The sequence below is a fragment of the Acomys minous genome (assembly GCF_964271855.1).
Source record: "Acomys minous genome assembly, chromosome: 9".
Taxonomy (NCBI): Eukaryota; Metazoa; Chordata; class Mammalia; order Rodentia; family Muridae; genus Acomys; species Acomys minous.
In genome coordinates, this window is record NC_140490.1 from 117685683 (window position 1) to 117713340 (window position 27658).

The 27658-nt window shown below is 38.0% G+C and overlaps 1 protein-coding gene across 6 annotated transcripts in view; it reads right to left on the reverse strand.

Moving 5' to 3' along the window:
• Positions 1–3977: 3977 nt before the first annotated feature.
• The window catches only part of LOC311605446 (uncharacterized protein), a 354125-nt gene continuing 330444 nt past the window's right edge, over positions 3978–27658 (reverse strand). For 3 of the 6 annotated variants that reach the window (XM_084795968.1, XM_084795969.1, XM_084795970.1), the window contains one exon: positions 3978–5208. In XM_084795968.1, coding sequence (XP_084652094.1) covers positions 5118–5208 — 91 coding nt within the window. In that variant the 3' untranslated portion in view covers positions 3978–5117. Of the gene's footprint in view, positions 5209–17329; positions 19522–27658 lie in introns of those variants that run through there. The other 3 variants (XR_014781945.1, XR_014781946.1, XR_014781947.1) reach the window with 1 other exon arrangement.

Below are 27658 nucleotides of genomic sequence, written 5' to 3' on the forward strand. Positions count from 1 at the left end.
GGGAGAGCAGTCCCCTGGATGGGGAGACTGGTGGCACTCAGAGGAAGGATAGCAGGCTACCAAGAAGAGACTTGATACCCTATGAGCATATACAGGGGGAGGAAGTCCCCCTCAGGCACAGTCATAGGGGAGGAGAGTAAGGGGAAAATAGGAGGGAGGGAGGAATGGGAGGAGACAAGGGATGGGATAACCATTGAGATGTAACAAGAATAAATTAATAAAATATATTTTAAAAAAGACAGAGGCCTGCAAATAAAAGAGAAACTATGGGTGGGGCTTCTCTGTGACAAGTTGGAGACCTAAGTCAGAATGGGAGGATATGAGGGGAACTATAGCTGAGACTCCTAGTAGCAGGGGCCATGGAGACTGACGAGGACACCTGCTAACTAGACAAGACTCCTAGTGCAGGGAGGAGAACAGCAAGCCATCCACAAAAAACTATGATTCAAAATTCACCCTTCCTATAAGATATAGAGTGATGAAGAGAGAGCAGATTAGAGCAGAGATCGAGGGAATGCCCAGCCAATACCTGGTCCAAACCAAGACCCACCCCATGGAAGAGAGCCAGACTCTGACACTAGTAATGATACTTTCCTATGCTTGAGCCCAGCAGAGTTGCCTTCTGAGAGGCACCGCCCAGCAGTAGTTCAAAACAGATACTGAGACTGACAGCCACGCATATGGCGAAGTATAAGGAGTCTAGGGGGAAAGCACGGTGAAGAATAAAAGCACTTGGAGGTGACAAGAGATCCACAACAGATCCTACTGACCAGGGCACAGAGGGGCCTGCCAAGTCTGAAGCGTCAACCAAGGACCATGCCTGGATTAGACCCAGGTTCTCTACATAGATGTGCCCAATGGGCAGCTCTTCATGTGGACCAACTAGTAAGGGAAGTCGGGGCTGTCTCTAACATGGACTCTGTTGCTGCTGTTCAGCCACCTCCTCCTGATGGGACAGCCTTGCCAGGCCACAGGAGAAGAGGATACATTTAGTCCTGAAACAACTTGATGAGCTGAGGGGTAGGTGGGTATGGAGATTCCCCTTTTCTGAAGAATAGGAGAGGGAAGGTGGGGCTAGGAGAAGAGGAGGGAGTGAGCTAAAACCAGGACATAAGGTGACTAAAATAAATAAATTAATTAATAAAGAATGTTTTCATGGCATCCATCTGCTAACATCAACTTACTCCCATATACTTAATTTGAACAGCACAGGAATGACAAGAAATTTATTAAGAATGTACTTCAATAAAATGAACAAATATATTATACATGCATCTATCTAGAAATGGACACGGGATTGAAAACAAAGTGATGAGGAAGAGGGATAATAAATATAGGAGGAGAAAAGGGTGATAGAAGAGAAGACTGAGAAAGGGTGAAAGGAGGTAGGAGGAGCTGCCAAGAGGCATGAGAGGAGCAGGTGCTCTGAGGATTGAGCAGTTCTTAGAATATTCCTAGTGCAGCAGCTGATCAAGCTCTGAGGACAAGGAATGCCTTTCTCCAGAAGAATGTTTCTCAAGAAGAAAATGAAGTTTAGTTAAAGTATTTATGAAAAAATAGGGAATTCTAAAAAAGTTCTCCAGGATGTATGACCAAAAAAAAAAAACCTACTACTACTAAAAACAAAAATTTAGGGTGGAGCGAAGATGGCTCGTTGGTGACGCATTGGTGGGCAAGCACTGATCCGCAGCAGCACCTTTGTGTAGCATCTGTAACCCAAGCACTTTCAGCAGCTCAGTGGAAAAACTGGTCAGACTGAAACAGCAGACTCCAGAATCAGTAATATGCCTTGCATCAAAACAAACAAACAAACAAACAAACAAACAAACAAAAAAGGTAGAGAGCAACAAAGACTCTGGGTTTCAACCTTCTGAACTTCTCAAACAAGTACACCAACAAATACACTTGAATGTACCACACAGCTCCAGGCACATGGATGCACATATTTGTACATACCCCTTCACACAAATAAGTAAATGACACTTAATTAGAAATGTCAGGGAATATAGTCACTTAACAAAACTTGGTCTGTATATGCAGTAAAATAGCATGTGGCACTGTGACCCACGTGATGTGTTCCCTCACTACATGATAGTACTTGATGCCCAAACATATTTTTTTTTCAAGCAATGAATATATAGAAGTAGAATTGTATACCTTTTATATAGGTCAAGGAGGTACTTTGTTCTGTGAAGAATAGTATTTATGTAATGACTGTAGTTATGACTGAATATAGAAGTACAACACTATTATGTGAATTAAATAATACCATAAACTCATAACATATGTGGGATGGTTAGAGTGGTTAGAAAGAGCATGCATCAAAACTGGAAGTACATGATGTGGAGTCAGCATGTTATTATTAGTAATTATGGCAATGACCAGCAAAGGAACTACACGCAAAAAAAAAAAAAAATCATGAGTGAGTGGTTCTGATGATTGTTTGGAGAATAAAGGTTTTAATCTTTACTTTGCATTTACAGCTTATGAAAAGATTAAGATAAACAAGCTGTGTTGAAGATTGACATTAACTAAAATATATACATATTCTTAAAATGTGAAATGTCAGAAAATGCTTTAGGAAGTTTCACTAATTCTATGTGATTATAAGTAAACACATAACGTCAGCACCATTTTGTAGAAGATATTAAGAAGCGCGTTTAACATCACTGCTCCCCTCTTCAACCATTTTCCTGATCGCATCAGGGTCACCTCTCTGCAAACAGCGCCCTGATGACCCAAAACTTTACACACCCCTAGTTTCCAGCCAGGTGGTCCAGGTATTCCTTTAACCTGAAATGCCAGCGTCTTGAACTTTGGGAGCATTTACCTCAAAATCTTGTAAGTAATAAATGTTCTTTATACATTTCTTTTTTTTTTAATGTAATATTTCATAAGTTTGATTTGCCAAGGTGATTAGCCATTTCTGATTTTCCTACCTGAAATCCCTTTCACCTATTCTGGAATAGATCCTTGTGTCCCCTTCAGATTTCTACATGGGAATCTGAATCCATAGTACAGCAGTAGTAGGATGTGAAACCTCAGACAAGCAAGAAGGATACGAGGTCAATGCTTTCTGGATGGGGTCAGGGCCATTGCACGCTGCATCCAGCGAGCTATCTTACTCCCCAGCAGTCTAAAACCAAAGAAGACCCTCACCAGAAGTGGTCATTTGAGTGCAATGTTAGAAGCTCAGCATGCAGACTGTGCAAACAAATTTCTCTTGTTTCTAAGTCATCAGCATACAATGTTTTTGCTATAGTAGCTCAAATAGCACAGCAGTATATGGTTCCATGGTATTTTTAGTATATACTTGTCTTTGAAATATTTCTACAGTTTGAGATTATAAATATAATTCTATTATTTTTAAATTATGAGAGTAAAATAGTATGTAGTATTTTACTGGTATTTCTCTCTGAGTATTTAAAATAAATAAATGACATGACAAGCAAAACATTATGCAACTAATAAATTATATTTTAATGAAATTATCATAATATATAAAATTTCAAATATAAATATCACAGATAACATCTGTATTATGCATACAGTTCTGTAAATATATACACTCTAAATATAAACATGAGAGAATATATGAGTGAATTATCTCAATTTGTTCACTTGGATGTTAAATGTTCAAGCAATACTTTCTTTGTTTTTTGCTATCTCCTCTCCTCTCTCACATTTCTCTTTCTTCCACAATTATCTCCCCAAATGTTATGATAATTATTCAAACTTCATTTGAAACCATCTGTGTATGGTTACACACACAATGCACACACACACACACGCACACACACGCACACACATGCGCACACACGCACACCCCACACACCCCACTCACACATGCACACACACATGCACACACGCGCGCACACACACACACACAATGCACACACACATGCACACACACGCACACACACGCACACACACGCACACGCACGCACACGCACACACACGCACACACACTGCACACACACACACACACACACGCACACACACACGCACACACACACACACATACACGCACACACACACACACACACACACTTCTCTCCTTCTCTTTCCATGCTGTAGTAGAACATGCTAGAAGGAGTAGTTTGTTGACAAAGTGACATTATTCAGCTTCCTGTTTGGAGTCAGGAACGTCCATGAGCATGGCACTAATATCTGGGAAGAGCTGTTGTTACAGATACATTTTTCCTAAACTTTTCATTGGAGCTGTTCTTCTCCTGCAGTAAAGTGTGCTCCCGGCTCCTCGGTGGTTCAGCTGGGAGGTAGAAACAAGCACGAATGCAATAGAAACACCGAGATTACAAAGCGTTCCAAGGCGTCAGGTGTCCGTCAAGTGAATAGTCTTTCCACCAGAAGAGATAAACTCCAGAGATGCTTCTGTATGAAGACCAAGGATTCCTTACGTTTCCAGGATGCATCAAATCACAGGCCAGAACACACAAACCAACTTTACCTCTTTGTTGCCTAGCATGTGGGATCCATTCAGTAGCTCATCCTTAGTAAGTACTAACCGCTGAGAAGTTGCGGTTCAGGAGTGTGAGACGTGGCAGGACGGAACCCAGAGAGGAGGGCTGCCGCCACAGACAGAGTTATCGTTCTCTGCTTTGGTAAGGCATTTTTTATGGAAATAAAAGTAAAGTCATAAAAAGTCTGTTGTAGATCAGTTTATAGTCCCATGTGACTTTTGTAAGGGTGTTTTATTTGTATATATTATGAGGAACATAGACATGGATATTAAACCCCTGAACTTGAGTTCCTGCTCTGCTGCCGCTCAACTGTGAAGCTGGGCATCCTCTCTACGCTGCCTCCAAGTTTCTCCGCTGGATCAAGGCGCCATGGTAACACGGTAACCTACTAGAATGCCTACATTAATGCATAAACTTTAGTACAGAGTGGTTCATATGGATAATTTCTGGGTTGTTAATTTATCATTACATCATCTTTTCACGTTGGAGAAACTCTGAAACCTTGCATACAAAGTTATCAAGGTAAATTTCACAGTGAGATTTCTGGGGCAGAGCTGTTTGGATCAGGCGTGACTCTCTAAGCCTCTTCCAAAACACAGAGAAACACTCAGCCTTGAAACATGGCTGTTCAAGGGCTTAACAATAATCAATTTTCCAGAAGCTGACGTCTATAGATGAGCAAATTGTAATTGCTGTGGGCACAGTGTTCTCAGGATATAATCTAACCCTGAAATAGAAGAAAAAAAATTGAGTTAATTCCTCTAAATTATATTTCTAAATATTTTAATATTAATTATTAACTTATTTAGTCATTGGCTGTTTTTAAAAAAATTTACACTTTTTGAGTATTTGCAATCTTAGTGCTTTCTTCCTTTTAGCATATTAATGGCATCATTAATTATAGTAATCAGTATGTGTGTGCACATGTGAATTGTGTAAGTGGTGTGTGTGTGTGTGTGTGTGTGTGATGTGTTTCATGGCCTCACTGAATTTGCTTTCAACCTTGATGATTTAAGTCAACCTTGATGAGTTAAGTGTTTTGTGCTTTCAAAAAGTTATATATATCATCAATAATAGAGTGTATAAATATCATCATTATTAATAGTTTACATCAATAAATATTGACCTATACAACACAGCTAACTTTATTATTCCTATATTTTATGAATTTTTTACAAAGTCTTGTATTGTCAATTTTCTTGCCATCCTGTTTTGGTTTGTTCTTTCCTTTCCATGTTGAGTTTTTAGTCCATTATTATTGGTTTCTTTTTCTCTGGAAGCTTAACTCTCCTCTTTTTCTTCTTGTTTCATTTTTCAAATTATGAATCCTCTCTTAGTTTAACTTCACTTAAGCTGTAAAAAGAAAAGAAAGAAAGAAAGAAAGTCACATGTGTGACTATGTATTATTTATACCATTGCTGCTTTTTAAAGTTTTCTTAATCATTCCTTTATCTGCATATTCTTTAGCATAACTATAGGTTACAATTCCTAAAGCGACAAAGCCCTAGTGTCTGCCATATTCTTCCAACATGTATCTCCTATGTGCAAGTCACATCCTCCATAACTTGCACCCTTCACTCTTTCTTGTGAAGACAAAGAAATATAGGAGGATACGATGAGGTTGAATTCCCTGTGTATTTCACAAATGCTTTCAGTTGATTATTTCTCAGATGTTTGGCTAATTGTGAGTTGAAATCCAAGGAAATATATTAGAAATTTTTAATCTGAACGTCTCATTTTCTGTTACTTACTCATTTATTTCTCTCTCACATATTATATCCTGATCACACTTTTCCCTTCCTCCTCTCCGCCCACTGCCTCTTCACCCACTTCCCCTCCAGCCCTGATCCACTGCTCCTCCATCTCTCCTCAGAAAAGGGCAGGCCTCCCAGGGATGTCAACCAACACGTCATATTATGTTGTAAAAATACTAGGCACATCCCCTCCTATTAAGGCTGAATGAGGCAAACCAGTAGAATGAAAAGATTCTCAAAAGCATGGAAAAGAGTCAGAAACAGTACCTGTTTCCACTGTTTGTAGTCCCAAAAGTACATCATAACCCTAATATATATACAAATGACCTATGTAGAACCTGTACAGGCTCTCTGATTGCTTGGTTCAGTCTCTGTGAGCCCCTATGAGCCCTAGTTAGGTGATTCTGTGAGCTATTTTCTTGTGCCGTCCTTGAACTTTTTAGTTCCTACAATTCTTCCTCCCCCTATTTTGTAGGATTCCCCGAGATCGTCCCAATATTTAGCTGTGGGTCTCTGCATCCATTCCCATCAGTTGCTGGATAAAGCCTCTCTGGTGACGATTATCCTGGGCTTTGGTCTACAAACATCTCATTTTCTAAACAAAAGCATTTAAGAATAGAGAAGTAAAACGACTTGTCTAATATCCTGAGTTGGTTACAGCAATCTGAGAACTGGTATCTGGTCATTAGATTTCAGTGCTGGAATAAAAGTGATCATCCCTGGCATTAAAGAACATTCTACTACAGGTCTTTTATAGATGCTGTCTTTACATTTTTATTGTGTGTAAGGTATACTTAAGTGTATGTTCAGATATGCTTGCCTGTGTTTGCATGTGTGAACATCAGAAGTGTTTTCTACTACTGTCTGCCATTGTTATTTTTTTTTTCAGTCATACTTTTTTGCTGAATTTGGAGTTCATTATTTCAGGTAGAATGACTGGCCAGAAAAAATCCCAGGTTCCTTCTGCCTCTTCCCTTTTGGGTTTATAGTCTTGCTGCCTTGATTAGATTTTATGCTGGTGCTAAGGAGCTGGTCTTAGGTCTCAACACTTGCACAAAAGCACTTTACCCACTGGATTTTATCCCCGTCTCCCACAAAGGTGCTTTCTTAGAACATGATATGCCGTACCTGGGTTTAAGTCACATACAGGACTGTGGCCCTTTTCCTAATTGTGCTGGAACAAAGAGCTATGAGGTAGCAGCGTGACCCTGTGAGAAGGGGAGAGACACCTGGGCTTTTCCATGTTCTGCCTGTAGCTGTTATCTGCCAACACTTGTACTTTTGTGGGAACACATTCTGTCTTCCCTAGAGGCTAAATAACTCCCTAATGGAAAGTCAGTCACTTAGGAGAAACGTTAACTCTTCCCGGCCTCTAGGGCATCATTATTTTGAAATAATCTCTTTCTAGTCCATTGGCTACAGTGATAGAACACAGTATTAAATGGTACCCTAGTGGCCCAAGAGAGTTAATGCACCTACCGTAATGCTAAACTTGGTGCAAGTTAGGGACATTCCTGGGACCCCTCCAAACCTCTTATTGGTTTTCTGGCCAAGGGTAGTAACATCATATCAAATTGCCTTTGACTTTATTTTGCCGTCAAATTTCCCATTTGCTGTTTTCATGCATTCTTCTTCTACGGTTTGCCCATCCACCAGGACTTAATTCACCAGGAACTAAGAATCTCCTAAGCTTCTTCCAGATGCTCATTTTCCTGCATCCCCAAGTTTTATACTCCCTGCTTATTATTTCACCTTTGTGGCCCCAACTGTTTTCCTCCTTGTAACAAAAATGTATCAATACTTAGTCTCAATTCCCTGTGTGTCTGCTCTAGTTATATTATAGGATGAAAATAACTCAGTAAAGGTCTAAGTAGTTACATATATCCTACAAGACACAGTTTAAATGAGGCATTTTATTTCATTACATTATATACATTATATGTGATATAAATTTCAAAAAGTACAAAGGGGATACTGTAAAACTACAGCTTCATTTCTTATCGGATTATAAGAATCCAGTTGCCCATTCTTGTGACAACTTTATTATCTATTTAATTCATGAATGAAGTATAGGTATATTACACACATGCATGCCTGCATATGAATTTATATTAAAATATGTAGGCCTCCATAGAAAGGTTAGCTTAATATGCATATTGTGTGATGCTCTGTCATTTCATAAAGAAAAGAATCTAAATTGAAGATTACTTTATTTTGATAAATATAGAATTCTTTTTAACTGATACATAGTTTTCCCTCTTATGGTTCTGCCACTATTTATTTAACTAGTCTCTAAATGATTTGTAGTCTAGAGATTTCAGCCTTAACTCTCCTTTAATCTTAAGTAATGTTATGACTGTGTCTGTATAATACAGCATTAGAAATGGAATTGATGATGTAAAGAATACATACTTTTTAATATTAACAGAAATGAAAAATGGCCCTAGATAATTTATATCGCCTCACAATATATTGTGCTGTCCACCTCAGTGTTGGTCATATTCATAGGTGAACATTATTTTGTATTAAAGACATTGATATAGATGTTTCATGGATTTAAAGCCTCCTAAGTACAATTATCTGACACTGCACCAATGCCCTGTTTCCTGTTCATGCCCTGTTTCCTGTTCATGCCCTGTTTCCTGTCCATGCCCTGTTTCTTGTCCATGCCCTGTTTCCTGTCAGTGCCCTGTTTCCTGTTAGCCTAATCATAGAAAAAAAATTGAGTTCTGAGTCTTCTATGGAACAAAACAAATACCACTGTATTTGGAGATATCTATTTCCTCTGGCCTGAGAAGCCAGAACTGAAGTACAAGGGGCAAGAATTAGAAAACAATACAAGTGTAAATGTTAAATAGCCAAAGTATAAATAAAAAAGGTAGAGACAAGAAATAGAAAGGGCATCTGAAAGTCAACGAGGCTTTGATACAAAATGCTCACTGTAAGTACTCTTGACAAAGTCAGCCACAGACAGATCCCTGGTATAAGAACCAGCAGGGCTTGGTATCTCTTTCACTTTAGGCACATTTATAACAGACTTGACTGAAAGCGATAGCTGTTCTTCTCTCCCTAGTCTCCTCTGTTTTCCCTCTGTTTCCTTCTGTCTGTCCCACATCTTCCTTTTTATCTCTAGCTCATTGTTAGATCAGTTTTTGTGAATCAAGATTAATAATGTTGGCAGCTGCCATAAAGACCCTCTTTATTATAAAAGATAGGAAAAAAAAAGTTTTCCAATAAAAGAAAGAAAAATGCCCAGCTCAACATTATAGTCTTTATAGCCTCATAAACCACAGTACCACCCAAGATGTTAACAAGCTGGCGTGTTTTGAGCATCAAAGATAGAGAGGAAACTGTGTTTACATGTTTGGCACAAAAACTAATGAGGAAAGTCAATTGGCCCTTTGTCTTGAGGGTCTGGAGCGCCCAGCTCTAATGTTTGGTTTCTTCCTTGGCACTTGTTCAAGTAATCACTCGTGGCCTGACAAAGGCTTGCTTGTGTTTTATTAGTGGCCAAGCTGAACTCTGCTTGGGTTGTGTTGTCTCTCAATAGCGAGCAGTGACAGAGGGCACACTTATTTGAAAACACTAAATCAGACCATGGTGATCTTTCTCCACTAAAGTGACCCAGAGAACAACAAATGTTCAGAGTTGCTCCATTTTTGTGAGGAGCGGGGAGAAGGTGGGTCCAGTGTTTTTGAGGCAATGATTTGGAAAGGCAGTGACAAATGGGAGCTATCCAAGAACTCTTTTCCCTTCTACTATGGTTGTTACATTTACATTCGCCTGGGCACAATGTACCCCATGGCTCAAGCAACAAGAAGCTCACAATGGCAAGGACCATCCAGGTGATGACCCCAGAGGTTCTCAGAAACCCTGCTGACAGTGCCTGTAAATACAGCTTGGCGAAAGGAAAAGTTTATCAACTGGGTCAAAGTAAGAAACATTGTAACTTCTTCCTCCTCCCCACTGTTGTTCCTCGATTCGATTCTGTTTCTTTATATATAAATTATTTTTTTTTCTTCCATTTAGAGGAAGAAGTGCTTTGGGCCATACTGGCATTTTTATCTGTACAACTGAACAAGTAAGTATCCAAACATTTGGCTGCTAATTTCAAAGTTCTGAACCAGAAATGAGGACTCCAAAATCTGGTTGCATATAACATTTTTAAGTGACAGTTTTGGCAGTTTTACCTACAGATCCAGCAAAAATAAAACCGAGGACAGTTTGTTCTTAAACTATTTCTAGTACCAGTTCTGTGAAGAATGTACTGAACTACACATAATTAAAAAAATTTTTTTAGTGCCTGAAATTTTACATGTTCAAAATGAGAATTTGGGATAGGTTAAGATATGTCCTCGCCTTTGCCAAATCCTTGATGCTCTCCCTGGCTGTCTGCCTCGCATCGGATCTTTTTGTGAAGGGTGTAAGCATACATTCTATGTGTTCAGTGCCTTGGGGTAAGACTATACTAAGAAAATGAGAGAATGCGAAGTGAGATTTCTTACTCAGGAAGTCAAGGGATACGAAGTTAAATTGCAAAATATATAGATTTTTTTTCCGCTAAGGTGTTTAATTTATTTGACTAACACGTCAATATTCAATATTTTCTTTCTTAACCAATTCCTAGCTAAATATTTCATTTTTAGAACGAAGAGAATGCCGACCTCAGGAAAGCCTCATTTCATATTTCTGTAACATTTTATAGAATCCTCTTGCAATTCCATTATCCCGGCTGAAAGGAAAGCATTAATTTTGCATATGGGTAAGGCAGTTCCACGTTCTCATTCCTGTTGTTAATATTTATTTTGTGTAATGAACAGAGTATGCCCGGAGCACAAGCGACCTGGAGACGGTGGTAGGATAAGTAAATAAGTGGAAGCTTTCTGAAAAAAGCAATTCCGTAAAAGCAAAGAGATTCCTCTCAAGGCACAAGGCCTTTGACAAGGGACGTCTTACAGGCGGGTGGTGCTCACGAACCTTGCTGCTTTAACGAATCAGCGTGCTTAAGTAAAATTGTCTTGTTTTTAAATAGGTGCGCGTGTTCTTGGCCTTAAGAGCTGGGGAGATGTGAAAAGATGTACTCGTCGGGTATCCACGCCCCTACTTCCTTGCCTTTCTTGGACATGGCAGCACTCTCCCACCCGCGCTCCCACCCAGCGTGGATCCTTCCAGTAGCCTCCTGCTGCAGAGAGTCAGGCACTGCAGCTGAGGCCCAAGAGCCCAGAGCGCAAGAGTAGATGGGGGCGGAGTGTGAAGGAACTGTGGCAATCCATTTCTCAGCACAGAAGCTGTCCACAGCTTAAGGTCAGAACGGATGTGCATCCGCGGCAGAAAGGCGGGGCTCTGTCCATCAGCACCAGGTCCTTACGCAGAGAACACGCGCCTCCTCCCACCTTACACTGGCAGCAGAGGAGGTTTCACTCAGAATCTCTCAAAGGGGAAGTTTAGAACTCACTGCCATTATGCTCTCCTGTAGAAACATTTTTTCCATAGTGTAAAATATGCTTTTTGACTACATGCCATGTGCGTTTTTAATTTGTACAGAACACAGTGAAATGAAATAAACCAATAAATTCATTTCCCATCTACAGTGGTGTTAATGGGTTTAATGTACATATGTTAGTACATTATCAATATATCCTAATATGTACCTGTGCTAATGGTATCTTTACGACATTTTGCCATCCATTGATATGTACCACAGTATAGCTTACAGGAACTGCAAGAACTGAGTATGTAAATGTGTTGTAAATATATTGTCCTTCAGAATTAATTTAGTCACTAAATAGACCTCATGTATCCGATATTTTCAGATTACAGAGCTGCGGGTTTCATTTACCAAACATGAGGGAGGCGCGTTGATGCAATCCAAATAGAAAAATGATGAAAGCCTATTAACTAGTGTGAATGTCAGTGTGTTTTCTTCTTCCTCTTTGGTATAACTACGAGCTTAAGAATTTTTCCCAGGGGTAAAAACAAATTAAGCTTGAAACAACAACTAGATGCAGGCAGTGTGAGCAGTGAGCTACTTCTCAGTTTCTACCAGTGCACAAAGCTGGAGGCAGACCCTAGAGTAAGCGGTGGGGAGGGAGGAAGGGAGATGGGCAGTCTCAGCTGAGTTCTGTCTGCAGGTGGGGCGTTTGCAGAAAATTGTTCAGATTACCAAACTCAAATTGTGTGTTATCAAGTACTTAATCTGAGTGACACTATAAACACTGCATCAAGTAGGTATTGAAAAAGAAAAAAAAATTTCCTACTGCTGAATATATTTTGATAATGTCAAAATAATTTAAACAACTGCATTTACGTTAGATGTTTATCACACTTATAACAAAATGGAACCAAATGCCACTGGCATATGCTCCGGACAAACGAAAGAGTTTATATAGAGGAGGAAGGTGGAGACTTCATAATGTAGTTTTCAAGCCTATTTTCTTTGAGAACCCTGTTCTTTTACCTCTTCATCAATTTATACATGATGATGGTAAGTAAGCAAACAAAATATTAAATGCTAGTTAAACAATGACTGCGGAGATCAATAACATTTTGACACATAAGTTATGCAAATTAACTTGAAAGTATGATTTTTATAAGCAACTAATGACAGCCAAGGAATTTTATTTAAAACATAGTAGAACACTAAGCAATAGTATATATTACATAATTTGCAATGATACTTAAATATAGAATTAGTATTAGTCTAACTGTGATGCAATGGAATATCACAATTAAATAAATAGGGTACATTGTTCTGTTAATATTGGCATCAACATCAACTATTTCATCAGGAAAACATATATCCTTAAATTTTTAATGGAGATCAGATTATAAAGTAAGCTCATATGTTTGAAAATAGTTGGAAATATAAGTTGTATTTTCATGAAAAAGTTAAGAATTAAAGTATGTCTCCAATAACTAAATTTGACATATTTATGAACTGTCAGATTTCTCAATAAAAACTGAGACTAATACCAGAGATTTTCATTAAAATTTAAAGTCTGTAATAACAAATAACAATGTATTCTGCAGTTTAAAGTAAAAATTATAAGTATACTTGTTATTTATTTTTGACAAGAGCTGCTTAAAATAATCCATATTGCTTTACCTTGGCACACAAACAGTAGTAGTAAATTCCTTTCCACCATGTCTATCCCACTGGAAAGCCTCCAGTCATATTGTGAACTACTACATTTCTCAAGTTAAACTCTTTATTGTTCATAGGATATAAGACTATTTTATGTCTTTATGATACTCTTACCAATTAGCAATTACCCTGGAGGTGAAAGCCTGTGGTACACTGACTGACATTTATGTGTGCTGCTCTTCTTTGTTGGATGCAGAGTTTGACTGCATGGTTGGGCATGCAGCAGAAAGTGTGCACTGAAAATGGTTAAGGGTTAAGCATTTCTGGTTTGATATTGTAAACAGACAAGCATAGCTACCCTATTAATCTATAAAAATATAAAATCACAAATATTTTTAAAGCTGTTCAGATCCTTCCTAAGGGCTTATATGCAGCCCTTAGAAAGTAACGCTACAGCTTTAATGTGGCTGGATCCCTTTTTTAATTTTAGAGTCACTGTTTTACTACAGGTCCTGATGACCTGATACTGTCATCTCTACATGGCACAATTGTTTGACCTTCAGAATTTCAGAATTATTCATAGCTATCGTAGGCTTGTGTTTTGAGTAGTCTTTGAAGTCTTTGACTAGATTCAGTGTTTACTATGGCTTTCTTTGCATGAACTGGGTCACGATGCTACCATAGGCTCCTATCTCCAAATCAAAATAAAATATACACCTGCACCTACACAGGTGATTTACACCCTGTAAGCCCATGAAAGTTTCTTTAGAAATATAAGGTCTTTACTAAAAATACAATAAGACACTTGCTTACTACAAGTATCCAGATAGAATACTTCTAGTATTCAGCCTCCCTTCATAAGTTTCAACATTCCCAGGGGTTCTACAGAGAACTGAGATCCTGGAAACGGACCCGAGTTCCACAGGAGGCTTCTGCAGAGAAAATCTGAATTACTGAAAGTTCGATTAAGCTTGCTAATTTTCAGTCAAACCAGCTAATTTCCAGACAGATTCTTTTGATGTTTTCCCTCTGTTTGTAATTTGCATCATTAAATAGATTGGTGTTTCAAAGCAGCCACTGTACTAAGGTCATGGGGCTTTGTGTTAAATAGCAACCATCTCTCTCTCTCTCTCTCTCTCTCTCTCTCTCTCTCTCTCTCTCTCTCTCTCTCTCTCTCTCTCTTCAAGGAAGGAACAGAGAGCAGCTGATCCTGCAGTGGCAAAGCTTCCTTTTTTCTTAATGGGAAGAGGCTGAACTGTCTTGTGGATCAGAGAAATTTGCTCTGGTTTGGAGCACAGCTTTCCTCCATGTCTTTGTGCTCCAGAAAGCAGCCCAGGATCACAGGTGGCCTTGATAATCAAGATGTTTTTTAATGGTGTCCCCTCCCCTTCCTAGAACAGCAGGGCATCTTCCTGATGTGGAATATCTTATTTTAAGTGGCACAAAATCCAAAAAATCTTAAAGCGTTCTCCAAAATCTAAATTAAAAATAAATGTCATTAAACTTCAAAGGACAAAATTGGCTCGCAATCATTAGGAGTGCTACTAGATCGATGTGCACAGTTATAGCCTTCCGCAGCCATTTTCTTCCTAGAAGGTTTTCAAAGAATAGCTTCTAAGGGAATATGAGTAATGCAGAGAAAAAAGCTACACCTCTCCACTCTTGCCTATATCTCTCCAGAATCAAATCATTGCCTTCTGTCTCAGGTTACAGGGAATAAGTAAGTTATTGGGGTCTTTGGCGCACTATTTCTGTCCTACAAGCTGACAGTGGTGCTATTATTTTTTTTAAAAAACTATTATGTAATGCTGGGCCATTCATATAAATGTTCCTGAATCAAATTAACCACTCTGTTCTTCAAGAGGGAGGAAGACCATGAAATCCTCTCTGACTCCATATTGACAATCTCACTGCCATAGGAGGCAAGTTTTTCTGTGATGTGAACCCACCTCTGCCCCAGGGCACCAACTTACTTTGACATTGTGCCTCCTCTGCCGCATACCTCTGGGGCCACTCTGACTCGGTTTTCTCTGGGAGTTAAAGGTGCTTCAAAAGGAAAAATGTGGTCGTTCGTAAACGCTCCCAGATGTTTACCATTAGGGAAGTCAAGATCCAGTCCACAGTAGCACTGCTTATCTTCTTTCGTTGTAGATGTTTGCAGAACGTTCCCTCTGTGTTACTTTAAGTTATAAAGCAATCTTTTTTTTTGTATCTCTATCAAAATTTTATTTATTTATTTATTTATTTATTTATTTTAACCATTTTTTAAATTAATTTGTTCATATTACCTCTTGATTGTTAGCCTGTCCCCTGTTTCCTCCCATTCTTCCCTCCCTGTCACTTCCCCCCTTCTCCCCTCCCCTATGATATTCTCCACCGTTGAGTGGAGAGTGAGATCTGACTCTCACAGGAACTCTGGTGCCCCTTTTCTGACCACGTCCCCTGGATGGGGAGGCCTGGCGGCACTCAGAGGAAGGATAGCAAGTTACCAAGAAGAGACTTGATATTCTAAGAGCATATATAGGGGGAAGAGGTCTCCCTCAATTATAAAGCAATCTTCTCCAAAGCCACAGTTCCTTAGCCACCATTAAAAAAAAATTCTCTGATAAAAACGTGCTTGTGGGTTTGTTGTCCTGAAGACCACTGGTTTCAGAAGTGCATCATTCAGGATAACTAAACATGTTTTAGAATGACATTAAACATTAAGAAGCTATTCTAGGTAATGGGGGGACTTTAATATGTGAGTTCATACATGAAGGTGTTTCATTTCATAGACACAGCTCTTATTTTGACAAGATAAACTTGGCAATTAGCTCTTGTGGAAATATTGAAGGGAAGAAAAAAACCACTTTAGTTTACCAGCATCCATCCTGTTTGGTAAAGGAACACACTGTTGCGTCTTCTTGGACACCTGAGCTTTAGTTTCAGGCTTGTGCGAGGCTTTCTTGCTCTATCAAGCTGTTCGTTATGAGGAGAAGGGCTGGGCAAGCACTGCTTCCTGGGCAGCCATTTTCTTGCCTTTGCAACATTTGTCAAGAAATAGCACACAGAATGAAAATATAATTTGTTGTTCACTTCAGGAAAAAAGACACAGCATCAGATTACATCGTTTCGTTTACTTTAAAATCTTTGATTTGGGGCTGGAGAGATGGCTCAGCTGTTGAAGGCTAGGCTCACAACAACAACAACAAAAATATAAAATGTTTGATTTGTTAGAGAGAAGGCAAAAAAAAAAAAAAAAAAGAAACAACAAAATGTCCTCCAATAGATGAGAAGTGATTATGATTCATTAGACCCATGCCCTGAACAAATGACACAAAACATATATTCTCTCTCAGACAATATATGCAAACACAGGAAGGATGTCGCGGTGTCCTATTTACGTGGATGAAGACTCACATAAACTTCCTGTTCACTGTACTCCAATGTTGAAAGAACAATGAAAACTACTCTAATTATGTCTTCAGTTTCACAGGTAGATGCCATGGAAGAGTACGGAACGGCCTGAAAAAATGAGTCAAGAGTGGCTCTTTTGATTATATTCTGCAGCGTGCAAACATGACCTATTTAATTAGCATTATATCCTGTCCTTCAAAAGCCACCAAAGACTTAAGACATGATAATTACCTTTTAACAGCTTACAGCTGCTAAACTTCTCAAGCAACCCTAACTTTCTGATTCTCAGAGCAGAGCACAGGTGACTGTTTCTCAGGGCACAGAACGATGCCCACGCATGTGGGCCAGAGTATCCGAACTAAACCGGAAATGCATTGTCTCCATTCTCAGCCATCGAGCGGGAGTGGTACGTGAGTGACGCTAGTTCATGTGACCAAACGCGAATCAGAGAAGGCATCTGGAACCAGCTCTGAATTAGCATGAAGTCGCTTGCTCTGGCTAACAGCTGTCTTGCTAAGTACATGTTCTTCATCCATTTCACTTAGGCTAAAGGAAATCATCAAGCTTTTAATTTTGATAAAGAAAAGTAGTTAGTGTTCAGAAAACATTTTTTTTTAAACTTTTACTTTATTGGGCTGTGCAGAGTTTCCAAAGCAGCACAATGATTTAAAAAAAAAAAAGCCCTTTTAATCAGATTACCCTTGGCGGACTTCCCAAACTCAGGCTGAAGTGCGGCGCTTGTGGTTTCTCAGCAGCTTACACTAAGCCTGCACCATGGAAATAATCTACTTTTAAAACCCAGGAAACAAATCGACTGTAGTGAGGACATAAGTCGCTGTCATTAGGGAGTGATTAGGCTAAACATTTTTATACACTCTACTAGCCCACTTTTAAATTATAGATCTCTGGCCAATAGGAAGAAGGCACTTCAGGTGAGCGATCGGAACAACCATGCAGAAAAGGTGATATAAATCCAAACGAACAGAGGCAGTAAAGAAAGAAAGGGAAGATACTGCTTTAACTTTAACCTGCTAATAACATCAGGTCTGGATTTTCAGATATTAAGCACTGCATTTTGTACGTAATACATAAGGACAGGTTTTTCCTTTGTAGTATGTTTTCGCTTAGTTTATTTGTTTCAAGGCTATACGGATGACAAAGCCCTACCGTGTATCATGGGCTGACATGCTGCTGTGAGTCATATACCTTACGGAGGGTATTGTGTGGGGACTTTTATAATTTGTATCACATGCTACCAACTCTTCTCTAACAGGGAGGGTTAGATTGGGAAATTTTGCTTGCTATCCAAAGGTGGTTTTGTGGAGGATGATGCAAAGATAGGTTTGCTCTTAAATGTGGCTGGCTTTAATCTTACAAAACCTGCTTACCAGCAGCAAACACAGACAGCATCCAACAAAGCACCCAGAAAGCTTAGGTTTATAATCTCGCACTGTGTTTGCTTTTGCCTTACCTTCTAAAGAGTTTCTGCTCACTAATATACTAATAAAAGTCACTTCTGGCTTGATGTATTTTTCCTTTTTTTATTATTATTTTATCATTATCATTATTGTTCTTATTATTAAATTAAAACAAAATTGTCAATTTGCTTTACACATATTAAAACATTGATTAATTTAATGACAAGCCTAATGTATGCTCTCAGTCAGCACACAAGGGAAGTGTATTTTTTCCAAGGACAGAGAAAACGCTGCTTTTGCGAATGGGTTACTTCACTGGCTGAATCTTTAGCTTAAGCCATGTCTGCTTCCTACTTTGGACATTCTGCTGAGGGTTTCATTTCTAATTTATGAAACGTTTCATTAATCCTCAATCTGTCAGCTCTTTTTGACAACAATCAAGGCTGACAGAGAGAGATGAATATTTATTAAATACTTTACATTTTAGAAGTTTTTGATACATACTGTTCATTGTAGTCCCCATTACCATTAATTTTAAACAAACTGTACTCTTCAAATCTCCCCCCAAAGCACAGATAGCATAGCAAAACAATTCTTGCATGCCAAAATATACAATACTGTATGTAAACACAAACCACAGGAATAGAATCCAATTGCTGCTGTCCTTTTGCACAATTGCTAGAATTCAGGTGAAAGGCCCCTCCCGAGTATTTCAAGCATATATATGTATTTGTGTGTGTTCTTCTTCTTCATCCTCCAAGCCCAGCCCGGTCCCCAGCATTTTCCAATCTCATGAATAATTCATGAACTGATAAATATGCAATTGCAAAAAGTGCCGACAAGGCAGCACTGCATTAAAAAAAAAAAAAAGAGGAAAAGAAACGAGCGTGTGCTCTTTACACACGAGTATTATGCTGCAGTTTACGGGACAAATTTTGCAGAATTCAAACCCTGTGTTGTGTATATAATGGGGATGTGATGAGATTTTTATCAGACATCTTGCTAGACATGATAGGAATTGTTTGCAGAACATTGTACTGCAGAAAACAATAAACATTTAAAGAAATGATGACAACTGTATTTTGTAATTTTATACTTTATCTTTGGAATTTTTGAGTAAGTAGCTTAAACGTTTACTCTCATCAGTTAAGACCAGGACTGTGCATGTCTTGCTTATATGATAATTATCCAGTGATACCACACAAGAACTTTAAGCTCCTATGGTCTCTCCGAACTGAGTGCAACACTCTTCAGAAGCCAGTTTCACACAATCAGCAGCAACGTGTTCCCCCGGAGGTTCCATACAGGTAAAACCAGCCGTCTAAAGAGGTGGTTTACAGAGCAGATCGAGGCCCTCCATTTTGTGGGCTAATTGCTTGATTACCAGCCTGAAACAAAATGGAGGAGAGACCTTTTAAAAGCAGCTCAGGCGGCATATCAGACGGAAGTGGGAAATGTATTGAGGGGCGAAAACATTTCTTAAAGGAAGTCTAACATCTGAAGAGAAAAAGATTATAAGTAATGCACTAATTGTGGATCACATTGCATTCATAAAGCTGGAACGAGATATGATAAAAAAAGAATATTTTACATATTAAAAAAGAACTATTCTAGGTTAGAAACAGTTAAATTAAAAGAAAAAAATGAATTTTAGGCTGAAAAGTTAACCTTTCAAATGAACACTTAAATTGGAAAACACCATGGGTAAGAAATAGACCACAGCATTTAATTTGACCTGGCTAGTTGGAAGCCTATATTTACTGTACTATAATTTCAAATTTAATTAAGTCACACTGCTGATGCCAGTAGCATCAACACAGTAAAGATGATTAATTGCATGCGTAAATGAAATATAAACAGCTCAGAAAGTAATATTAATGCAAAACCTTGCACACAGAAATGGTACGATCAATTTAAGTGCAAGTGCCTACCTGCGCCTTTGGGATACCTGCCAGAAATGGGAAAAGGATCCTGCGATTGAATATAATCACTGCACCAAAAATATAACCTTTTCTGGGTCACTATTTTTCTAAGACATGTGCCCAAACTCCCCTCTCGTCCCTGCCCCTCAGACCCCAGCTTGATTCGTTATCTGCTGGGAGACTTCACACAATTTGCATTGTCATCATATGGACTGGCTCCTGGTACACAAACGTGAACTGAGACACCGCTATGCAAGTACAGGGCTGTCACAACAGGGCAGCTGGACTGTTATATATTCACTTTGCTGCCATTGTACCTTCCACTCACAGCAGCGCTAGGACAAAGGGCCTGACAGAGATAACCACGGATTGTCACCTTGATTTGTCCAGCCTAGCAGATATGCAGAAATAAATTATATTTCCCTGCATTATGAACATAATGCAGAAGCAAATAGGCTTGCAAACAGCATCTTCCAAGCAGTAACACTAAAGAAGCATCTCTTCCTTCGTGGCCACTGCGTGCTGCCTTGCTGAGGGGAATGGGGAAAGGCGGGAAGAACCATCAGTTAGTGAGAACACAGAAAGGCTCTCCGATACTGTATTTCTAACACTGCAAAACAAACTCATGGGGTGTGAGGTAGGTCGTTTTGTGTTTCACTTAGCTTTGATTGGTCAGAAATGTGAACACAATAGTGCAAAATATAAACTTACCCCATTTAGAAAAAATGTCACATAAAGCCTAGCAAATAAAGCTGCTGTTTTCATATGAAATGCATATGGTATTGAAATTATTCTTTTACAAAATAAAATGAGTGGCATCGCTCAATGTCCAATTATTTCTCAGTAAACTTAAATCTTATCTTAGTTAAAATTTACCAAATGTTAAAACCCTGATCCTGAAAGTGCAAAAATAGTCAGCTGCTAATGAGAAAATTTACTGTGATGTTTTATGCCAGCGTTTAATTTACTACTTTATTGACAAGGTGTTTGCGGGCCTTTGAGATGAGACAGTTTTAATATCCACATGTAGATAAATGAAGCAGACAAGGTTCGAAAATGGTTTCCTGCCAACTTTCTGATGGAAAACAGACCATTTCTTTGTGCAACAGGGATAAAAAATATGTAACCTTATAAAACAGGAATCATTGCAAACCTGATAAAGATCCCACATGCAGAAGCTTTATAAATTCCTTCCATTTTCACAGACAATGCCACTGGATTGCTGATTCTTCAAAGGACCTATTTGCACAGCCTCATATTTAAGAAGTTTTTGACTGTTATGAGGTTAACTACATTTCATTTCATTATTACTTCTAATGCAATAGATTTGCAAGGCACTTGCATGAAGAAACACCTAAAAAACATCCTACTTTATTTTAAAAACAAAATAAATGATAAAATATGGCCAATCTGCAGAAGTTACATTTTAGATGAAAAAAAATTGCATTCTGATTCTGAGCATGCAGTATTTAAACAATCATGCTAAAACTATTTTTCATTCAAAGGAGCTTGATTTATTTTTTAATTTTCACGTGGCCTTTTCTATTTTCTTCTGAGCGGTATGTATGGATTCTATCCATAAAGCCACACTTGCCAACCAGTTTTCTAAATAGCGACTATCACAAACCAAGGTGTTACATGTAGTTAGGTGGTGCCCACATGAAAAGAACACAAAACCCTTCTCCATAATGCAAATGTTCCTTGAGCAAAGGACTGCACTCTCACAGTGAAAGACACACTAATGTTGAACCTGTGCTTTAAGAGGATAAGCAAGAAACCCCGCATAACATGCTTTAAATATGCACAGGGAAAATCTGAATGTACTGAAAGTGTTTATTTATTACTGTCAAAGAAAAAAAATGGTACAGATGTGGCTTTCCTCAGAATTTTATGCAGCCAACCGTAAGAGCTCTGTGCTTGTGCACCTGACGGCAGCAGAACCCGGACTTGATGGTTACAGGGGATGACAGAAAGGGAGCGTTGAAAGTGCTATTATGCAGTTTGCTGTGGAAGATTTCAGCACATTTCAGCTTTCTCTAGTATCCTAGCTGGGTCTCTCTCTCTCTCTCTCTCTCTCTCTCTCTCTCTCTCTCTCTCTCTTCTCTCTCTCTCTCTCTCTCTCTCTCTCTCTCTCTCTCATGTGTTTTCACTAGTTGTACATACTTTTTAATTTTTGATTTGTGCTCTGTAACCACCATTTCCAACACCATGTTTCTTTTAGGGTTTCCCATCACTTGACAGATTTTCAGGTTGCCTTCATATCCCAATCCGCTTTTATAGCTGTAAATAAAACTCACACGTTAGTGCTCTCAGGCACATGGTCCTTTTGGGGGGAAAAAGGTGGACATGATCACACTTCGTCTCTCTATTTTAGTCAGAAGTTCTCAGACCATAATTCACAATGCTAAGATTTTTTTTTTCAAGATAAAAAGTAGGAATGCATGCCATTTAGGGCTTTTGTCATTTCAAGAACTAAAATGGTTTTGAAAACGCATTACTTGTGTTTTAAACTATATCATGTAAATATTCTTCACAACTGAGTGTGTCACATAAACATGATTCTGGAAACAGAAGTCATTTGCAATTATTTCATACTAAGTACTAATTAGAGTTCTATGTTCAAAATGCCTTTACTCATCAAAGAAGGGGAAGAAAAAAAGACACAATTAAAAATTCCCCAAACACAGCATATCACATCAAAATACAAACTTTCATAATTCCATTTAAGAAAATAGTGATATTTTAAGTACTTTATGGAGGACAGAAAATATAAGATTTTTATCCCAGGGAGCAAAACCATACTTATTCGTCTCTTGCCTGTGGTATGTTCCTGATCTGTGTCCCTCAGAATGCTCCTATGAAGCATTTCTAGGCTCAGGGCTGCTGTATGCCATTGCCCTAAACGCTCCCTGAATTTCAGAGCGGTGCAAGCCACGCTGCCCCTGATATATTGGTGAGTGGACGTTCGAAGATTCTATTTTCCACAGAGGGTCAAGACTGCTGACAACGGATTAATCAGCTGCTCCTCCTAAGCCGTGAATCAGAACAATTGCTGTCAGTTTCCTGTGGTACAAATGCTTCTGGAGAGGGCAGTTGGGAAATTAAAGAATGTATCACAAACATAGAATCAAAAATGCCAGAGAATAGAAGAAGCTAGATGTAACTACAATTTGGCTACTAGCGATTTGATCTAGTCCAGACATCAAATTAAAACAATGAAATATTTGCTGAACTAAGTGTTTTCAAACACCCGCCCCTCCCACGTCCCCAGAGAGCATGCTCTTATATCAATTGTGACATTTTATAAAAAAAAAAAAGCTGTGTGCCCATTTACTTTCCTTGGGTAGGCACTGTGTGTTCTCAGGTCCACACTGAAACGTGTTTCTTGACTGAGGGTTAAATTCAAGGAAAGCTGGGAAAAACGCGGGCTGCTCTTCCGCACAGACCGTGCAGAGGCAACATTGCATTTAACCTCTCCGTGCATGTTTGGTATTAGCGTGGGCTGTTGCTGAGCAGAAATGTCCTGTGTGGAGGGGAAACGCGATACCACGTTCTTCGCGTGTGACGAGAGCCTTTGTCTAGGAACGTCCCCTTCCATTGACATGGCCCTCCTGTAAGCGAGGTTGCCTGTAGTCTACAAGGACATGAAAACGCGCACAGACTAAGCACACATTTGTAGAAACAACTGTTTCTAGATTTCTAGATAATATTGAGAAAACAAGGGTTCTTTTTCTCTGCGATGATATATCACATGCAGATAGAGATTTCTCATTTTGAGCCTCAAAATGTGGTATCTATAGGAAGGCAAGTATTAGGACTATGATTCACAAATAATGAGGAATAAGAAACGAAGGTGATTAATAATTGTGTCATGAAAATGAAATCATATTGTATTAAAGAATATAAATATACAGGGAAAATTTCAAAGCAAAACCTATTTTCAATTGTTAAAATAAAAATATTCAGTAACAACATATTTTAAGTACTATAGAAAATGATTCATTCAGAATGTTTATGTTGATAGTATTTTAGTAATTTGTTTCTTAAAATTTTACGAATGAAATTATATACATGTACCTGTAATAATGCAAAAATGGTCATTTAGAAATGTTGATTGTATACAGAGGTCTGTTGTTACAGATAAGTTACTGAAAATAATAAATGTTGCTATATATGTATATAGTTTATAACAAGACACAAAAATATTAAAATTAGGGTTAAATAAGAAAAAAAGATATAAAGATGTGAACATTAAATCTTTTCTATTTGCATCCAATCGCATTTTATCCTAGGCCTATATTTAGTGCAGACTCCAAGTAATAAATGCTTGCTGTTTTTAAAACACAGCACAGAATTAGCATGTTAAGAAGATATTCTACAAAAACAAAGATTCATCTGGAGGTAGTATTAGTAAAAAAGCATTAGTAAACACTATGCCTTATCATTTTAAGTGAAGTATTAATAATATCTGCACCAAGGTTAAAAGAAAATCAAGTTGCCAGAGAAGGATAGAAAAGTATGAATTATTTTACACAAGAATGCCTCTTCTAAATGATTTGCCCTATAACTTCAAAATGTTATTGATACACAAGTATGCAACTACTGGTACCTTCCTTAAATGCACTGTAAATATAGATAAGCATGTGATTACACAGTGTAAGGGTTGATGTTAAAACTATCTATTGCTTACATGAAAATTAACCTTTGCTTGACAGAAAAAAAAAACCCTGAAAAAGCTTATAAACACAAATTGTCATGCAAAGGGCTAAGAAGAAACACTATTCTTAGAAACAGATGACTTATTTTTATCTACATGCAAAGATTAATGCATCTTATAATTGATGAAATATTTGATTAAAAAATAATTGCATATAGAGTGATTCAAAATGACTGTTTAGCACAGTTCTGACAATGATTTATAAGGTGTTTGGCAAAATTGTACAAAGCATTGTACATAGTCTATAAAAGGCTATAAATAGTGGATTTAATATTTCCTGTTTAGTCATAATTTTTGTGTAAGTAGAAGCAATGAAAACCACTTCTAGGAAATTTTTGAGACTATATCAGAACTTAATAAATGTATTTTTTTTTTTGCATTTCAGGGTTTATTCTAGTTTGGAACAGTGCAATTTCGTTATTGCTTTCCACACAACAGAAATCTGAATTCTTCGTGCTACTCTCAGGCCTCTTAGGCAATAGCAAAGCAGAAAGCGCTTTGCATGGATTTTCCTATCTTTGTCTTTTTTGGAACAAGAGAATATTTGCATATCCACAATTAGATAGTATGTATTATGCAATCACAAATGATAGAATAAAAACGGCCACTGATGAAAACGCCCGTTTCAAATCTCAAACACATACAAGGACAGATCTAGAGCTTAATGTTGTACGGGAAGGTAATTTCTGCAAGACGAATTCCAGCTGCTGCAGAGAACACGCAGAGGTGCTCACCCAGAGCAGGCACGAGGAGAAGAGAGAGGAAGGGTGGGGGCTGAGTAGTCAGGAGCTCGGTTCCTAACATTCTCCTCAGGAAGGATGAATATGGAAATCAAAGCCATGAACAGGTCATATCTTTTGGCTAACTTTTTTTCTCAATTATAGATGACTTTTAGGCAATGAAATAAAAAGAAATGTCTCGTTACTATTGAGTGGAACAAAATTAATACTTTGTAGGTTTCTGAGTAAGCATACACAACTGGACCTCACACCTGTCTTGTTTAATTTTCTGCACCAAAATTTCATCTGTTTATTGAATATAATTTGAGAAGAAGGTTTTTAATGATATATTAACATGTTCTAAGCACCAAAATAAGTATGGTATTTTTCACTGTCATAGCAATATATACAATTTAAAGCATTTATAACAATTTTTGTCTTTACATTTAATTCACTAGAGAAAAATATAAGCAGAATGAAAGAGAAATTGGAAAACATATTTGACAATACCTTTTCATGGCCTTATTATACTTTTTATAGTATTTTTCATTATTCAAAACATTTTAAATTTAAATATATTTGATCAGATTCTTCCCCTCACCAAGTCATTCAAGATTCTCTCCTCATCATTGGCCACTCAACTTCAAGTTCTCTCAGAAATAAACAAAAGCTCAAAACAACAACAACAAAGCCCTATAAAACCAAGAAAATAATTTTGAAAACTCCCAAAAAGAAAGGGAAAAAATACTGTAGCCAAATAAAAGCATGCATGCATGCTTGGGTGTGCGTACACACACACACACACACACACACACACACACACACACACACACACAGACAGACACACACGCCTGTGGAGTCCAATTACATGTTGGTCAACTACTTCTGAACATTAGTACTGCCTTAAATTGGCTGATATACCAAGTGACACTCCATTGGAGAAAATGGATTTTCCATCTCCTAGCATAAATGTGACAGTTCAATTGTTAACCTTTACCCTAGTGGCTAGGGTTACATTCATTCATTCATTTAAAAAAAAAAAAACAAAATAGTGAATAGTAAGATAAAACAAAGAGTATATTATTGAAGTTGGACAAGACAAACTAAGAGAAGGAAAAGAGCCTAAGGGAAGTCACAAGAATCACACACCTACTTGTTCAAACCAAAGACACTAACTTGGAAGCCATAGTGTATGCACAAGGAACTTGGTGAAGACCTGTGCAGGCCCTGTGCTTGCTCCTTCCGCCTCGGTCAGTTCATATGCGCTGCTCAAGATGACTTAGAGGGCGGTGTCCTCCTGTGTCCTTCATCCCCCCCATTCATCACACTCTTCCTGTCTTCTCCCCCATGGGGTTCCCTGAGCTCTGAGCAGGGGGATTTGATGAGACACCCCCTTTAGATCGAAGTGCTTTTCTATAAAAATTTTGATTTGTAGAAAAGATGTTTCTTCTAAAGAAAAATAATATCAGAAATATATCAAGCCACATCAAATATCATAGCTGTTGTCTCCAACCTGCATAAAGTCCTTACAGCACTTGTTTACTAAATATTTGTAAACTATGTAAAATTATAAGGTTGTGAAATGTGATCTGAAGAAGAGAGAATTCTGTCAGCAAACCGAGGATATTTTAATATATACCTGAGATGGCCTTTGGAATTTTAATAATTACCTTTAGCTTTATGTAATTTTTTTTTATTTTTGGCATACACAAAAAGATTGGTTAAGTAATGCTTCAAAAACTGTCCAAGAATAACCTCTCGCAGGATTACAGATGAATTCCTAAATATTAAGTGTGGCCATTTCTGGTACAGCACATACTTAGTGCTGTTCTCTTATAATTTCCAGGTTAAGAGACTATAAGTTAAGTGCCCAAACATCCAATCTTTACTCAAACCATTGCTTAAATGTATTTAGAAAAATATTAATTCTGTTTTTAGAAAAGGGCATTATTGTTTCCTTATATTTTATCATGTGAAAAAAGTAGATCATTTTATAATCTTTTGTTCAGCTAAAAACAGCCTTATTATTTTTTATTTTATCCAATGTATAAAATATAGGACAGAAATAAGTAAGAAAGAAAATAATCTACAGTCTCACTATACACAACTGCATTTTAGCTATTTCCTTTCAGTCTTGCTCCTCTTAGAAATTTGCATTTTTAAGAAA